Source organism: Phascolarctos cinereus, unplaced genomic scaffold, assembly GCF_003287225.1.
Source record: "Phascolarctos cinereus isolate Bilbo 61053 unplaced genomic scaffold, phaCin_HiC Scaffold_2;HRSCAF=192, whole genome shotgun sequence".
Lineage (NCBI taxonomy): Eukaryota > Metazoa > Chordata > Mammalia > Diprotodontia > Phascolarctidae > Phascolarctos > Phascolarctos cinereus.
This window is the reverse complement of record NW_027555625.1, coordinates 154,417,540-154,435,328: the sequence shown is the minus strand read 5'-3', so window position 1 is coordinate 154,435,328 and position 17,789 is coordinate 154,417,540. Positions and strand designations below refer to the sequence as shown.

The window sequence follows — 17,789 nt, the reverse complement described above, 5'->3', positions numbered from 1 at the left end:
GTACTGTGTCCACCTGAGAACTGGCATAGATACCATAGAACTTCAGGCTTAAAAAGGTGTCCCTCATCTCTTTTCCAATTATTTTTAAAACTTGTCTCTGGATGCCAAATTTTTCGACTTTATTTAATGTAGTGAAAAGAGGGAGAGGGAGAGAGAGAGAGAGAGAGAGAGAGAGAGAGAGAGAGAGAGAGAGAGAGAGAGAGAGAGAGAGAGTAAAATCTGAAGAAAAGATTCAGTGGGGAAAACTGGCAATAACACTTTTAATAGAGATTTATGAAAAATCTGGCTCTTCACCACCAGAATACACATTTATAAGCCATAAATAAAGCATACAGGAACCATAAATTAATCAGAGCCAAGTACTGTATTTCACTCTCCCAGGAACATGAATGAGGGGTGGGTCAATTACAACAGACCCTCACTTTTTCTATTTTCCTTTTTTCCCTCTATTTTTTAAAACAAAACAATAGGCACAATCTTTTGGTTCTCAGTTAAAACTACAAGTTTTACACCAAAATCAGGTTTTTTTTTTATCATCACTCTCTCACAAAGAAAAAATAAAGATAAGACTTCCCTGCAACAACAACAACAGCAAAAATCAAAATTCAAATGATGCTGGGAGAAGCGGGGCTGTTTAAACAGTAGTGGAAAACTGGAGACTTTAAAAACATTTTCCTTTTCTTCCCTACAGAACAATGGGGAACTAGGGAGTCCAAAGCTAGTGGAAAGGACCTAGTGTCCTCTGCAGATATGGACACATGGCCTTGATTCCCCAACTCCACCCTTCTCTCAGAAAACAACCCAAAAGTCCATAGCCATCCTTTCTCTTCTTTTCACACCTCTGTAAGTAGAGGTCCTCCTGCCCACCCCCAAGCACCAGCTCTTAGGAAGAGTTCATAATGGGCCGAGAATACACCCCTTGGTAATAAGTTGTGTCTCCAGTCAGGGGTGAGGATTCTAAGCCCCCTTTGTTCGTAATGGGGCCCATGGCCAGGCTGCCGGGCATGGGGGAGCTGTAGCCAGAGTAGTGCATCACCTGTTCATAGGCCTTAAGGTCCATTTTGTGGTGGTGGTGATGGTGATGATGGCTGTGGTGATGCTGTTGCTCAGATGACATGAGATTGTTAATGGAGAAGGGGTGATTAAAGGCGTAGTGGTGTTCCGGCTTCAAGTGTGCCTCAGGGGGCAGGCCTGGGTGATGGGGTGGACCCAGCAGGTGTGCCTGCTGGACTGGGGATGGGGCAGGCTCAGGAGGACTCAGGGCTGCTGGGGTGCCCTTCAGCTCCCCCAAACCACCTCGCTTGTGCTCTTGGCAAGGGGAGGCACTGGAGTGAGGGGACTCTGTGCCGGCAGAACTGTCAGAGCCGCTAGTGGGGGGCATAACCCCACTGCCCTCCCCTAGTGGTGCTTGCTGACTTCCAGCTCCACCACTTCCTCCACCTGGCTTCTTGCCTCCACCCCCTGGGCCTCCCCCTCCCTCCTTCAGTGCCAACTGTTTCTCGCATTTGAAGCGCTTCTGACGACGCAGGTAGCAACCATTCTCAAACATGTTACCCGAATCTGGGTGCAAGGTCCAAAAGGAGCCCTTGCCGGGCTTGTCTGGTGAGCGGGGCACCTTGAGAAAACAGTCATTGAAGGAGAGAGAGTGGCGGATGGAATTCTGCCAGCGCTGCTGGTTCTGTCGGTAGAAGGGGAACAAGTCCATGATCCACTGGTAGATCTCGCTAAGTGTCAGCATCTTGTTGGGGCTTTGCTGAATGGCCATAGTGATGAGGGAGATGTAGGAATAGGGGGGCTTGGCATGTGTGTAACTCCGCCGGTAAGTCTTGGGGTCCCTGGATCGGTTGAGGCTGGCCTGCCCATACATGGGACTCATAGAGTTCATGTTGGCATAGGGGGCCAGGCTGTTCATACTCCCAGGGGCCTGTCCCCCCAGTGGACTCATGCTGGGGCTCAGGTGGGGAGCCATACCCGTAACCCCTGGGGCAGCTGTGCCCCCCATGCCTGCCATGGCCCCAGCCCCTGGGGACATGCCTGCCAGGGAGGGACTCATTCCAGTTCCCACGTAAGAAGACATATTCATGGAGCTGGCACTCATGTTGGCCGAGCTGCTGCCCATGGCAGCCGACATACTCATGTAAGTGTTCATGCCATTCATGCCCAGGCCCGCATTCATATTGCTCACCGAGGAGTAGCCCTGTGGAGACACCGGGGGAAGGCAGGGAGGGATCGAGATAAAGAGAACAGGGAAGGGAGAAATAAAAAATAAAAAAAAAAAATGAGAGGGGGAAAGGAGGCAAACTATTAACACAGAGATGGACCACACAGGCGATATTCTCTGACCCGCCCCCCGCAAAGCACTAGAAGGGTCCTCCTCCCCGCCTCCGAGGCTCTAAGGAAAGTGCCAACTAGGCAGTGAGCTTCCCACGTTCTGTTCGTTCTCTTCCCTTTCCTCTCCTCCTGCCCAGGAAGAATTCTAGGCGACTATCTAGGGCAGCCACCTCCCAACCTGCCTCTTCAACAACTTCATCCCACAAAGCGTCCCTTGATCGCCCGGAGGCGGTGTGTGGAGGGAGGCGTGGGAGTTGTGAGCAGTGGCCAGAGGCTTTTTACACCTCGGACTGGTCTGGCTAATCACCCCAAATTTAGCACAGAGATTATCTTTATTTCCCACTCAAAAGTCTTTTAACATTTTTTTTTCCTTCTTAAAGCCGTCCCACACTCATTGAACCGCATCTAGAAAACCCGGCTCCTAACTGGAATCCGGAAAAAAAAAATCCCATTCCGCCACCCAGCAACCGAAGCCTGCAAAACGTCGCTCTGCTGGGGCCAGAAGCACTGACTTGGGGTTACCTGGTTTAAAACAGTCTGAGTCTTCCCCCTCCCTCCCACCTCCTTCCCAGGGGCTGAAGCTAGATAATTCAAATCTGAAAACAATCAAATTGCACTTAATCCGGGGTACGGTGGATAATGCGAACTCTTCCTCTGGTTAGAAATCATAAACTTTCTTTTTCGTCTTTTTCTATCCCTCTTTCAGTCCTCTTCTCTTCTAACTACCCACCTTCTCCTCCCCTCCCCTTATTCGCCCTCCCACCCCCTCCCCAACCGATCTCTGCCAAACACAACTTTGTTAGGATAGTGTGGCTCAGCCACGGAAGAGGATTTGGAGGCGCCACAAGTCAATATTTGATCACAAAGTTAATATTATCTCAAGGCTAACACAGTGTCGTATAAAAAAGAGACCCATTTTAGCCTAAGGAAGGAGGAAAAGGAGGCTGTAGAGAGAAGTTGGGGGTGGGGGAGGCGGTGCTGGGGGTGGGGGTAGTGGTGGTGGCGGCAGCCGCTAAAGTTGGGGAAACTACCGCCGTCAACAACCACCAGAAACTACCACCCCTCCACTGAATCTAAAAAAGAAAGAAAAAAAAAGAAAAGAAAAGAGTGTGAGAGAGGAGACAAGTTCTTACCTCGGGTTCTCCATAGTAGCTGCTCCAGTCTGAGTGCTCGTGCCCTTCCATTTTCACAGCTCCCAGCATACTGGAAGCAGAGTGCATGGCAGTTTAAAATTTAACAGCCACAACAAACGACGAGCAATCAACCACCCCCCCACCCCACCCCTTAAAAAAAAAAAACAGGCAAGCCACCCTCCCCTCCCTCTCCCTCACACACACACACACTCTCTCTCTCTCTCTCTCTGGTTAACTCCCTCTTTCTCCCTCTGCCGGAGGTGGTGGTTTGAAGGGGGTGGGAGGGGTGGGCTAGGAGGGAGGGTGGAGGAGGGAGAGGAGAAGAGGAGGAGGAAGAGGGGGAGGGGGAAGGCGGAGGTGGGGGGAGAGTGTGCTGCTGTAGGTATTGAGGCTGCTGCTGCTGTCCTCCGGGCTCTTTTTGCTACTGCCTGGGTGGGTGGCACTGGCTAGCAGTGAAAAGATGCCCTAAGGCGACGGAAAACCCTCCACATGAAGAGGGGGAGGACGACCAGGAGGAGGAGGAGGAGGACTAAGAGGAGGTGTAGAAAGAGGAGGAGGAGGACGAGTGCTGCAGTGACGTTAGTGCCTGGTGATATAGCACAGCGCGCTGGGGCTGGCCTCCAATCCCCAGGTCCCCGGCAGCCTATTTGAATAATCAGCTCACACCTAGGCGTGAGGCTGAGAGCTTCTGCCCCCCTACCCTACACCTGCCCCTTCGAAAAAGCAGGACAGCCTGAATAGTCATCACTCCATTCCAGCTACAAGGAGATTATCCCAGATGCAGGAAAGGGGAAAGAAGAGGAGAGGAGAGAAAGGAAGAAGGAGGGAAGGGAGAGAGAGAGAGAGAGAGAGAGAGAGAGAGAGAGAGAGAGAGAGAGAGAGAGAGAGAGAGAGAGAGAGAGAGAGAGAGAGATTTTGACTGCCCATTCCCCCCCCTTGTAGGCTGGTTGTGAATAAAGGGGCAAGGTAGAGGGAAAGGGGGGGCCAGGGCCCCTGGGAGCTGGTGTCTGGCTCCTGGGCAGCAGTCCCACGGTCATGCTTCTCTAGGCTACTTGGCACGGCTAGCTTGCGCTTTCCAGCCAGAGACTGGCTCCCAGGATTCTCTCAGAAGCTGCTTATAAGCCCTGGATTTATTTATTCCGGGTTTCTTTGCTCTGAGCGATCATTCCCTGTCAAAACAACCCAACTAAGGAGTAAATTTGCAAAGCCCTGTCATATTTAGAAAAACTGTTTACACACCTTTAACTCTCCTGCTGCTGTTCCTTGGAGGGACCTCCCTATTACAATTAAGACCCCAAGCAGCCACTTATGGTGCATGGTGGGAACATTTTCTGCCTCGGAACCCGGCGGCTGCAGAAGGCCGGGGGAAAAAGTCTAGTGCTGGGTAGAGAGGCAGAAGTCTCAGTGCTTTAGACGTCTACTGTCTCTGACATTCAGAAAAGCCTGTTGCAAGGTTACTACCCAGTCACAACCAAGGTACCCACAGCGTTTCGTAACTAAAACAAACCGACAAGGGGAAGAAATAAATAAATAAGCAAACAAATCTCACGGAAATAGACTGGGGCCATAGGAATGTTCTTCCCTCTGGTATTCTCTCCTCCCTCCCAACCAGCAGAGATTAAAAAGAGAGAGTGAAAGAAAGAAAAACACCCCCTCACACACACGCCTTCTTTGCTCTCTCTGTTCCAGTCGACCCCTGGCACTACGTACTATTCTCTAGATTTACCAGGTCAGACAGTCAGCCCTGGAGTTGCAGGAACCAGCCCAGTTCAGCTAGTCCACGGAAACTCATTCTTTGGAGCCCAGACCACAGTCCAGCCGAGGGAGTGGGGACTCCTCATAAACCTGCGCTTTCACATCCACCCCTCCCAGAGCCAAGGTCTGAAAATCCGCCTACAGTCGTCGCGGCCAATTTCTGCAATCCCTGCCAGAGTCGAAGACAAATGGAGATCAATAGGTGATAGGCAGTTAAAATATTAGGTGAAGAGATAGACAAACGCCAGCAGACAGACGAAATGGGAGACATCTCATTGATATAAGTGTACCTCTAGTACCGATAAGTACAGACTGTAGTAGGTTGAACAGAGGTAGAGTCAGACAGATGGTGGACAAAAAGAGGGATTCATAGATATAGACGGTGTATATAGACGAACAGAAACAAGATGGACAAGAGGACGACACACGGAGAAAAGCCCTTAAGCCAAGTGGCCAGCAAAAGCAGAAGGGCAAATACCCGTCAGCTCAGCCCACACGCCCCTCAGCCGCTCTCCCGCTTGCAGTGTACAGACCCCAGTCAACTTGGGACCTACACCATTGCGACAGGACGAGTTTGCAGTCAGAAATATTTAAGCCAAATTCAGTTTGCCCAGTGTATTTGAACATCTGCGCACATTTCTAGGAGAGCCGCTAGGCGAGGGCCAATCCGTTGGCCCCAGGAAAGTCCAAGGTCCCTTCTGAAGCTGTGCGGTTACCCGACTGTCTTGGAGCCCTAGCACTGGGCATTCTTCCCCGGCCTGGGAGTGCCAGAGGGGAAGTGGGGCCCTGCCGGTGATTACCATCACACTAGGCGACCCATTAGGGTGAGTGGCTAGAGAATGGAAAAGGAGCAGAAAGCAACACTCCCACTATTCACAGTTATTAGAGGTTAAAGAGTGAAAGCCAGGAGCTCTACTGGAAATAATGCTGAAATCGGAGTCAAGGCAGAGCTGGGTCCAAATCTGGCCCCTGACACTTGCTAGACCATGGGGAAGACACTTAATTTCTCTGAGTCTCAGTTTCCTATTCTGTAAAATCGAGACAATAGTACTATCTCATTAGGTTGTAAGCAGCAAATGAAATAATGTACATGAGGAATTTTAGAGTACTTTTAAAAAGCTCTGTACAGAACATCCCAAAAAGTCTTAGTGCACTTTGAAAGCCACTAGCGCTTAAAGGTACACTAATAGTTTTGGGACACCCTGTATTATTCTTAAAGCACAAAGCCTCTCCGTAGAATTTCGAAAAGGAGTGGGGCACTGTGTATGTTAAGGATAAAGAACGATGAGATCACATAGTATTTATGCACTTATGATGAAAACCTAGCTAAACGTGGACATGTATGCATAGCTCTCAATAAGTGTATTAGGTGTTTGCATGCTTATATACAAGTTTCTATCCCGTGATTTCTTTGGTTTAGGGGACGGTCCCTGAGGAAACTCCCTCCAGATATTCTCACTTGCAACTCCACTGTAATTTAAAATTAGAGAATCGTCTCTGAGTACTGAGAAATTAATGCAGTTTGGATCAAGACTTCAACTCCGGACTTTCTAACTCCAAGGCAAAGTTTCTCATACATTACACTATACTTCTATGGTCAGAAACTTGAAACATTAGTAAATTCACTCTTATAAAAGAATAATAGAACTACCAAAAACTGAGTGCTAAACCCTTTTCTTATTGGCTTTTAGTTTGCAAAAATGATTTCACAAGTAGCACCTACCACTATCAAAATCAATCTGCTCCGTTTGGGAACTCTTCTTGAACCTTCCCCTTTCCCCACTCCCTTCCTACCTCCTATGTTGACAATGAGTTAGAAAAGAGAAAGAGTCGGGAGAAAACTAGGAAAGAAAACTCAGAAGTGAAGGCACAGACCATCAGCAGCTCTGCGCTCTTTGGGAACCTTGTTCAGTCTCCAGGGCAGATTTCTTTCTGCAGCCTCTGAGAAAAAGGTTTGTCCTCTAAAAATAGAGGTCTAGCGCCCCCTGTCGTCCATTCTCCCTGGACACACAGCTTTTCATACTCACCACTGGCCACTGGCTTGAGAACTGGTTTAAGAACCTGATTAGGTTTGTGCGGGGGCACCGGCTCCTCCTACCCTAGATGATCAGATCTCTTTCGTAGACTCTTGATATCCGCTATTTGCTGGTGCTTCTTTGTAGCCTGTTGGAATCCTGTGCAGGCCAGAACCAGAACCTACCCTGGCGGGCGTCCTGGTCTTGTCTCCAGGGGAATTCCAGCCCTCCTCCTCTCCCCTACCCCTCAGTGGAGGAATTGGCAGAGGGAACCGTCAGTCCTGAGGGTTACCGCCGGCTAGCAGAGCAAGCAGGGAGGTAATAAAATGTATCCTCTCTTCCTAAAGGAAAACAAGGTTATTGGTTAATGAATGACGCTCAGGGAATAAATATCCCGTGTGAATGAAAGGGAGAAAAAAAAGTTCTGAACCCTGTTTCTTCCCCAAATACACTATGTTTTTGGAACCGACAGTTCCTTCGGGATAGTCAACTCCCCTTTTCGTTGGTTTTGGTTTCGGAAGCTTTATTCAGTGTCTGGCTCGAAAGTCTCAGTCTGGAACTCGCAAATGACTTCCTCCATAGACATTCTATCCAGGAAAGATTTCTCTGGAAGTCTGCAACGAACACACAAATTTACTCTTAATCTTATTTACTGATCGGACTGATTAGTCCGTCAGCTTCTTTTCTTTTCTTTCTTTCTTCTCTTTTTTCCTTTTGCTTTTTTCAATTTTCTTTCCTCAATGTTCACTATTTCTTTTTTTCTCCCCTCTCCTCTCCCTTCTCTTTGTCTCTCTCCTTTCTTTTACTTCTTTCCTTCCTTCCTTTCTTCCTTCTCTCCTTTCTTCCCTCCTTCCCTTTTCCTTCCCTTCTCTATTCTAACTGAATTCCAAGATGTTTTATAACGTCCGTTGTCTTAGAAGAAACACGATACTGACCATATTCGTGATTTTATATATTTTCAGTTTCCAATCTTAATTTTGCCAAAAATTACAAACACTTAACATATACCTCATTGTATGTCTACATTGGAAATAAAATTTTTTTATACTTCATCTTACAGGTGTTTTTTTAAAAATCTCTTTTCTCCTGGAGCCTTTCTCCAGGATATAATTACTTAAAACATTGTCCAAATACTTTCAATTGATCAATGAGCAAAAGACCTCAAATATCCCCCCATGTATAAATGTGAAGGAAATATATTCTTGGAAGTTTCAGAGTGATCTTTTTGGAGATAGGGGAGTCAGTCACTTCTATAGTTAAGGCACTTCTGCAGCTGATGTTAAGACAAAGAAGTCGATGATAACCTGCTGAATTCTCATGAAAAAGATCTTCAAACTTTCCAATAAACATTCAATTTGACAATAATTAGATGCTTAAAGACGGATAGCATGTGGTTTTGAGTAGAAAGAAAGCAAATACTTTTCTGAGTACTACCTTTCCAGCACATTGCATACATAATATTATTCTTTCATGCCTTAGCCTATGGTTATGGCATATCTGTGGCATATTCCCACATCTCCATGAAGTCTTGGTCATAATTCTAGGACTGGGATGTGGGTCAATTCTCGTAAAAATTACAAAAATTAGAAGATGTGAAAATCAAGAACTGGACATAGTAAATTGTAATCTCCCGGAGGGCAGGGACCTTTTTTTTTTTACCATTCTTTGTATCTCTAGAACTCAACACAGTGCTTAGCACATAGTAGGTGTTTAATAAGTGGTTGTTGACTGACTTCTCAGGGAAGCATAAGAAAATGTTAACTTGTCTGAGAATAAGTTAGATGATCTCTGTACAAATATAAAAATCATCTGTTGGTTTCACTTGTGGTACCAAGCCATTTCATTCACCTAGAGGTGACTGTTTGAAAAGCCTGACCAAATTATAGGTGTAGATATTTTCAAGGAGTAGTTCTATCTGTTTTGGGTGTATATTAAATCCTTTCATCACAAATTATATATCTATATGGCCAAATAGATAGAGGGCTGGGCCTGGAGTCAGGAAAACTCACCTTCCTGAGTACAAATCTGCCCTCAAACACTTACTGTGTGGCCCTGGGAAACTCACTTCACCCTGTTGGCCTCAGTTTTCTCATCTATAAAATGAGCTGGAGAAGGAGATGGCAAACTACTCCAATATCTTTGCTGAGAAAACTCCAAATGGGTCATGAAGGGTTGGACTGAAATGACTGAACAACGTTTTTTCCCATAATAAAGTCTATTTAATGAGTATTTTTTCCTAGCAAGGAAATAACTAAAAGCATTCCCTTATCTCATGTATATAATGTAGAACCTTACTCAGTATGAAGCCCAAAATATTGGTCAGAATAGTTGCTTTGATGTAGTTAATTGGGGAAAGTAGAAGATTTTCTGTATACATCAAGCCTGTCCTCCCCACCCCACTCCATGTAAGACCTTTGAGGAAAGGAACTATTTTTCATTTTGTCTTTGCATCCCCGATGCCTAGGCACCACAATGCCTTGGTACTTGCCAGGTACTTAATTACTATTTTTTAAATTAAGCTTAATTTGCTAAAGAGCATAGTGATGGATTTAATACTAGAAGGGACCATGGTGGAAGTCATCTAATCTAATCTCTCCATATTCCTGAGGAAACTAAGGTCTAGAAGTGTTAATTGATTTGACTAAGGTCACACAGATAGAAAGTGGCAGAACTGCGATATGACGATAAGATTTACCAACTTTTTTTTTCTGCACTGAACTGAGGTAAGGATTCATTAAGAGTCTAAAGTGCATAGAAGAGGCAGATTACCTTAGAGATTTACCTGAGACATCTTTGAATTTCAGCACTGGACTGATTGAAAGGTAGATCTCCCAGCTCAAATAAGATATCCAGATATTCTAACTGAATATAAGAGGATGTGTCAGAAGACTTCGTGTCAGGGGAGAGACTCATTCTTTTTCTTCATCTTGGAGAGAAACAGGAACTAAGATTAAGCCAAAACAATCCATGTTGTTGCTGTAATATATGTGGTGGGGAATGATCAGAGCAGGAATTTTTCCCCCTCTTTTTTCTTTTTTCTTTTTTCTTTTTTAATTTTTAAGATGCTAGACTGGAGGTATAGCAGGGAACTGGATAATTTTGAACTTCCTTCCAAACCCAAATAGCTCAGATTTACATAGCACTTTCAAAATCAAGTTCCTTATAACAATCTTGTGAGATAGGTAGTGCAAATTCATCCTTGCTTTACAAACTATACTTCACTGCTTACCACTGAGGCTCAGCTAGACTTTGGACAGCTGTTCCAACAGGTCTAGGACGCACTGTCTTCTCCCCTCTACATTTTAGAATTGTTGCCTTCTCTCAAAGCACAGCTTAAGTGCCAACTCCTAAATGAGACTGTAACCACCACCTCATCCAGTTGCTTGTTAACGTTATATCTCGCCTTCAAACTTACTTTGTTCATACTTACAATGTAATAATAATAATAATAGCTAGCATTTTATAGACTGCTTTAAGGTTTTGCAAAACACTTTACTAATACTATTCTTGTAGTCCAGGAAAATATTATATATATGCACACACATGTATATATGTGTGAATATACCTGTATATACACATACATACATGTGTTTGTGCATATATTTTCACATATTTATATTGCAAACATTATATCATTTTAGGCAGCTAGGTGGTGTAGTGGATAGGGGGCTGGGCCTGGAGTTAAGAAGACAGTTCAAATCTAGCCTCAGACACTTACTAGTTGTGTGACCCTGGGCTAGTCAATTACCTCTGTTTGCTTCAGTTTCCTCACCTGTAAAATGGAGAGCATAATAGCACCTACCTTTCAGGATTGTTGTGAAGATCAAATGAGATAATATTTATAAAGCTCTTAACAGAGTGCCTTGCATATAGTAGGCGCAATATAAATGCCTATTTCTTTCCCTTATTTATCCTCACAACACACCCTATGAGCTCCTTGAGAGCATATAATGTTTAGTTTGTCTTTTCCCTAGAGTCTAGCACAATGTCCTATACACAGTGAGTATTTAATAAATGTTTATTGGATTAAGTGATTTATGGACTGGTACTTGAGTGGTAAAATACTGGAATTAGGGTCTTCTGACTGTGTGTTCAGTGCTTAGGCTACATTCCTATATTTCTACAACTTACAGATTCCAAAGGCATATTCCCAACGGGGTTTCTGATTTCCAGTACAGGAATATGTCCTAAAGAGAAAAATATTGATTTACTACAAGATGAGAAGTTCTTCAAGATGATTACTTATTCAGGTATCATTCCAGACTATCCTGACAGGAGATGCCTTGTGAATACCACGTATATTGAATATCTTCAGTCAGACAGCAGGGATTGTTGATTGTCAGATCCATTCTACATGTAAACCCAAGGGAATGGTTTGATTTAAAATGAAATAAAACTGAAGGGTTTCCCTCTGCTCTAGTATGAGTGTGTGTGTGTGCGTGTGTTCACACGCAAGCACGCATGTACCTGCAAATAGACACATATGTGTGTCCAGTGCTAAATGGTGTGTTTGAGGATGGGAAAAAGAGTTTTGCCTGCGATATTTGTAGTGAACAAATTTAATTTCTCATCTATTTATGTTAAAACAACAGCAGTAGCATGAGTAAAAACAGCAACAACAACCAAAAACCAAAACACAATAACAAAGAGTTCAGAGAAGAGGAACCCTGGAAGTGATTTTGGAAGGGATGCAGAGCAGTGTTTTTTGGAACTGTGAACTCCACAACAATGTAGTGGGGGGAAGTGTCTTAGGACAAGGAGAAATGGTGGCTATCTTCATGAAATGCCTAAGCTACAGAGACCCAGAATCAGAAAGTTCTGCAATTTTTGCATCTGTTTTTGGCTATTGGGGCTCTGAATTAGTGAAGAGAAATGTAATGGTTATGGTGGTGGTGGGATGTATGTGTGTGTGTGTTTGTGGGGGGGGGTGCCTTTCCTCTTTTCTTAGGGAAGAGGGGATGCTTCCATGCCTGTCCTTTACCCGTTATACTCAACTTAAACTCCAAATAAGGCCTCCTTTCTCCTTACAACTAATTGGATGTAAATTGTCCTTGAGAGCAGTGAAGTATCTTGGCTATGTGCCACACTTGCCAATCTAGGTCATCATTGCCCTCCACTCTCAATACTACCACGCCAAGTCCCCGCCCCAGCTTCCGGCTGTGCGAGTTAAGGAGCCATTCCCAAAGCTGAAACTGAGGCAGAGGATAGGGCAACTTCAGACTTCTCTAGTAGAGGAAGTTTGGGCAAGGGAGAGGGGGAGGTTTGGTGGGAAATGTGGAGAGAAGGGGGGAGGTGAGAGAGGGAGAGACAGAGGAAAAGACAGATAGAGACACACACAAGCACAGACACAGAAGAGGCAGAGAGAAACAGAGACAGAAACAGAGAAAGAGATAGAAGAAAATAGAAAGAGACAGAGACAGAGAGACACATACAAAGACACACACAACACACACACACACACACACACAGAAAGACAAAGACAAAAAGAAACACAGAGAGAAACAGAGATACGGAGGGGGAAACAGACAAAAAGAAACAGAGACAGCAATGGAGAGACAGAGGGAGGGAGGGAGAGAGGGGGGAAGGAGAAAGAGAGAGAGAGAGAGAGAGAGAGAGAGAGAGAGAGAGAGAGAGAGAGAGAGAGAGAGAGAGAGAGAGAGAGGGAGAGAGAGAGAGAGAGAGACTGAAAGAGAGAGATCCTTATTCTTTCTTCAGGGTCACAAGGCCAGTATGTTAACTTTGGCTAATTGAAGTTTCAAAATAAATCCCTTCTTCATCTTCTTTTTCAGGCCTTGTTTCCAGAAGCAAGTGGATGTTTGGCCTTTCTGAATGTAGTATCTCCACTACATTATGATGTTTTCCTCAATGGTTATGATAAAAAAAATCATTTTCATTCTGTAGGGCTCTGATTGTAACATTACATAGAAATGTGGAGTTGCAAGGGATTTTAAAGACCATCTGGTCTATTTTACAGATGAAAGAACTGAGGCTTAGAGAGGTTAAGTTAATGAGTATTGCTATTACCACTCTGCCTCTGTATCTAGTAAACTAAAAGAACATAAGTTAAAATTCAGTTTAATTAAATTCCATTCAGCAAATATCTATTAAGAGTCTACTATATACAAGGTACCAGACTGGACATTGGAGAGATAGAGACAATAAATTAAACAGTTCCTATTCTCAAGGTACTCACAATATATTGAGGAAAATATAAGTAAGCACAAAGTCTCTTTAAAGTATTGCAAAGTAATTAGATGTTTAAAGACCTGGAGTTCAGTCCTAATTCTATCACTTTGGCATTATGATCTAGGGTGAGTCATTTAATCTTTGTAAATCTTATCACTCTTACATAAATGAGGTGTTATTACTAACAAATCTTCTGGAGAATGGACTTTGTGTAGGTAGTTAAACTAGACTAATTCTAAGCTCAGGTTCTTAAACTCGTTTGCATCACAGACCCCTTTGGCAGTCTGGTGAAGCCCATGGATACCTTATCAAAATAATGTTTTTAAATGTGTAAGTTGGAATATTTTTGTTGTTCATTCTTGGTTCTCAAAGAGGACCAATGACATCATGAGGGTGATGTCTTGACTTCTGAGTGAATTGGATGTGAGTAAAGCAGAGCTGGACAAAGGCAGCATCAAAGATGAAATACAAATGATTGTGAAGGAAGCCAATGATCTCTCTCTCTCTCTCTCTCTCTCTCTCTCTCTCTCTCTCTCTCTCTCTCTCTCTCTCTCCCTCTCTCTCTCTCTCTCTCTCTCTCTCTCTGTGTCTCTGTCTCTCTCTGTCTCTCTCTGTCTCTCTCTGTCATCTATCCATCTATCTTTAAAGTGAATGGACTGCAGGTTAAGAACCTGTCTCTAAGTACACTTCCAACTCTATTTTCCAATGATTTTATAACCTCCCTGGTTTTAGAAGGGGACAACACAGTGGTGCTGAAATTATATAAACTGGAAGCCAGAAGTTAATTATCTTCCAAGCAAAAGAAAGACATGTCAAATGCAAAACACATATATCAGGAAATGTCCAACCAAGTCCCTTTAAAAATGTTTCTCCTGAAGGAAGAGTGCCCCCCTGCCCTCTTAGGGAGCAGAAAGGTGTTTTTGTCAATTTTCTATTCTGTTCTTTGTTTATCTCTCTGTAAAGAAGCCAAACTTCTGTGGTCCATGAAAGCAGCACTAGGGCTTCTGTTGGCAAGTGAAGGAAGTCTGTAATGATCATCTCCCAAACAACACTTACACCTCCTGATGTGTAATTATGCATTATGCATTTGAGAAACAAAACAAAATTAAAAAAAAACTTCCTCTTTAGTTATCAATTCATATTTCAAATTAGATTTGAACTTTCCCTTCTGAAAGAACTTAGACTTCTTGGGATGAGATTCTGTTGATGGAAGGGATCTCTATTTTGTAATCAGAATATGACCTGGTCCTGAACTGGGGCTTCCTTCGTAACCAATAAGAAGAGGGAAAACCTTAATGGTAGCGAGATGCATATACCTAGACCCACAAGGCAAAAATAAACTCTCTCCACCCCCACCCTGAAATCTAAATAATTTCCCCACAGTTTTTAAACTGTCCATTGTCATAAATAGAATCATATATTTAGAGCTAGAAGGACGTTAGAGGCCATCTATTCCAATCTCCTAATTTTACATCTAAGGATTAGGACAGAAGAGTCAAATTTGCCCAAGGTCACATGGGTAGTAAATAGGAAACCCAGGTCCTTTAACTACAGAGCCAACTGTCTTTTGTCTTTTACTCTTTCCACTACGGTATTTTTCCTATACATAATTTAAATTCTACCTGTACAAAAGAATCTGGATCATTCCTTATATTTTGGGATAAAACTATAGGAGCTCTAAGAATCTCAAATAAGCAGCCCCCCCCCTTTTTTTTTCTTTTTTGCGGCTCCTGTTACTGAAAGCAATTTGTTTCTCCTTTGGGCAATTTAAAGACGACATTTCATGAGAAAGGGTGTTCTAGTGAAGAAGCATTCTCATGTTGAATTCTTCCTAATTCTGTTGTCATCATTTTTTTAAACCTTTAGCTTAAGGGTGGGGGAATGGAGACTGTGTGTTTTAATATAAAGGTTGCTTCTCTAGCTCATTTTCTCCCCGATGTGAAGGAAAGGAATAATGCTCTCAAAGTAACAGTGTTAAACTGTTCAGAAATTATCTGGTCTGAATGCTTACAAGAAATTCTATTAACTACTGAATTAACATTATTGTTATTTCTCCTTAACCTAGTGTTGAAACATATGACGTGTGTACTTTGCATAGAATGAAAATTGCTGAATCAGTTCCACCATTTCTAGTGTCTATGCAGAGAAATCAGGCTTTTGTGCTTCAGACACCCTTTGTACATTGAGCTTCTCCCTGAAAGGGGAGGAGAAAAAAACTCGAAAAACAAAAATCCTTCTTACACATGATGCCACAGAGTTACTAGTTTTAGCTGCTAGACCTAGATGGATGGATACAATGTGTCTTTTTTTAAATTATAAAATGAAACAAGCATTTCCATAGCATAGTATAATAAAAAGATGATTGTATGTGAAATTGCAAATCCATGCTATTCCTTTTAAATATATAATAAAGTTATCATGGAAATTTCTTTTTTTCTTCCCCTCTGCCCTGTTGCTACCATGAGCCACAAATTCATGTGTAAATATGTATGCATATGTATATATGTATATACACACATGTACATATACATGTAAATTATTCTATACATACTTTTATCAGTTCTTTCTTTGGATACAGATAACATCTTTCTTCATATGTCCTTTATAGTTAATTCGGATATTTATAATGGACAAAATGACTTATTCACTCAAAGTCATTCTTAAAACAATAGTGCTGTTACTGTATACAATGTTCTCTTGGTTCTGCTTGTTCTGTTCTTCATTGTTTCATGCAAGTCTTTCCATGTCTTCCTAAGGTCATCGAGCTCATCATTTATTATAGCTCGCTAGTATTCCATCACAATCATATATCACAACTTGTTCAGCCATTTCTCAATTGATGGGCATGTCTGTTTAAAACAACTGCCAGCTGCTAGCCAGACTCTAGCTGAGAAATCTATTCCTCCAAGTCTTCAAGCACATGGGAATTTCAAAGCAGAAAAGTCTTTTTTCTTCAACAAAGGTTGGATCATGTATTCCCCTGTTTCTTTTCCACTCCCCTACAACCCACATAGCAAAATAATTTGGTTTACAAATATACATTCCATCATTAAAAAAACATACTATTATTAGTTCTTGGATACTAACTGATAAATGAAAAAGATATTAGGTATTGGATGTGTAGATAGATGAGGTAGAAATGACTTGAGTGTAATGGTTAGAAAAATAACCTAGGGGTTAAATTTTTAGGTCATCAGTTAATGTATAAATTTTACCACCATCTGCTGAGCATTGTACTGAGAAGTGTCAACATACTTGGAATCAGAAGACCCAGCCTCCAATCCTACCTGACACTTGATACTTGGCCATGGAAAAATCACTTCTAGAACCTCAGTTTCTTCATTTGTAAAATGATTTGCATTACTCATCCCACAGGGTTATGCTAAGGAAAGAGTTTTGCCTACCTTAAGTAATTCTATAAATGAGTTACAAAAATTAAAAAGATATGTTCTTTGGCCCTTTGAGGACGGTTTACAACCTATAAGGCACTGGGGCCTTATGATTGGTTATGATACTGTGGGATAAAAACAGGCTCAACATTCAGAGGGCCAGTGTTGAAATACTCCTTTTGGCTTTACCTATGTGAATATGGGCAAAGATATTTTGCACCAAGACCTCATTTCCCTTGATTATGAAGTACTAGATGTCTTCTTAATGCCCTTTCTAGCTCTAGGTTTATGATTCTGTTACTTTTGTCCACTTTGATTCTGTGATCTTGAGTACTCATTTGTATACATTTTGTACTTATTGACTTGTGTACATGCTATATCCCCTGCAAAACGACAAGTTCATGAAAGCACTGACATTTCATTTTTACCATTGAGTCCCCAGAGGCAAATGTAAATGGTATGCAATTAATAAGTATTTGGTGAATTGAAATGGATTTATGCTGTAATAGGTTAAGCATTGGACTTGGGAGTAAGGAAGACCTCCCTTCAAATCTTGCTTCAAACATTTACGAGTTGTGTGACTGTACAAGTCTCTTTTCCAGTCTTCACCTATGTAAAATTAGAAGGGTAGACTCAATGATCTCAAAGGTTTTAAATGTCCCTTCCAATTCTAACTTTTTATCCTATCAATTCTGTCATGCTTCTTTGTACTTTTGCAAACACTGAGGTGATTCCTGTCCTCCAGTAGCTTACTTACCAGTAAACAAAAGACAAGGTATTCAAGATGAAATCACTGGAAGTCAGTTCTGATCTAACTCAATTTAACAAATAGGAGAATGAGGATTAAAGAGCTAGACTAAAAGAACCAGACTAGTTCTTAGATTGGTAGGACTCTGAATTACTTAGAATCCTCATGAAGTTTGAGGATTGAAATGCAAGCTGTATGTGTTTTAGCCTAATTAATATTTATAGCTGCAGCA

At 42.6% G+C, this 17,789-nt stretch overlaps 1 protein-coding gene across 2 annotated transcripts; it reads right to left on the bottom strand.

Annotated features, from left to right (window-relative positions):
- Positions 1-345: 345 nt before the first annotated feature.
- FOXA2 (forkhead box A2) lies at positions 346-5,434 on the bottom strand. 2 transcript variants are annotated; one of them, XM_020986952.2, is made up of 3 exons: positions 5,191-5,434; positions 3,465-3,534; positions 346-2,197 (listed from the first exon to the last, which is right to left on the bottom strand). In XM_020986952.2, the coding sequence occupies exons 2-3, from the start codon at positions 3,531-3,533 to the stop codon at positions 884-886; spliced, it is 1,383 nt and encodes a 460-aa protein (XP_020842611.1). In that variant the 5' UTR covers position 3,534; positions 5,191-5,434; the 3' UTR covers positions 346-883. The 2 variants fall into 2 exon arrangements, with proteins under 2 accessions (XP_020842611.1, XP_020842608.1); XM_020986949.2 differs by lacking the exon at positions 5,191-5,434 and having other exon boundaries at positions 3,465-3,606.
- Between the last annotated feature and the right edge of the window lie 12,355 nt (positions 5,435-17,789).

Bases quoted from the DNA above. Each gene is read 5' to 3' on its own strand.
- FOXA2 (XM_020986949.2), bottom strand. From the start codon at position 3,551: ATGCACTCTGCTTCCAGTATGCTGGGAGCTGTGAAAATGGAAGGGCAC. The intron at 2,198-3,464 runs GTAAGAACTTGT...GTGTCTCCACAG, and splicing joins GCTACTATGGAGAACCCGAG to GGCTACTCCTCGGTGAGCAA.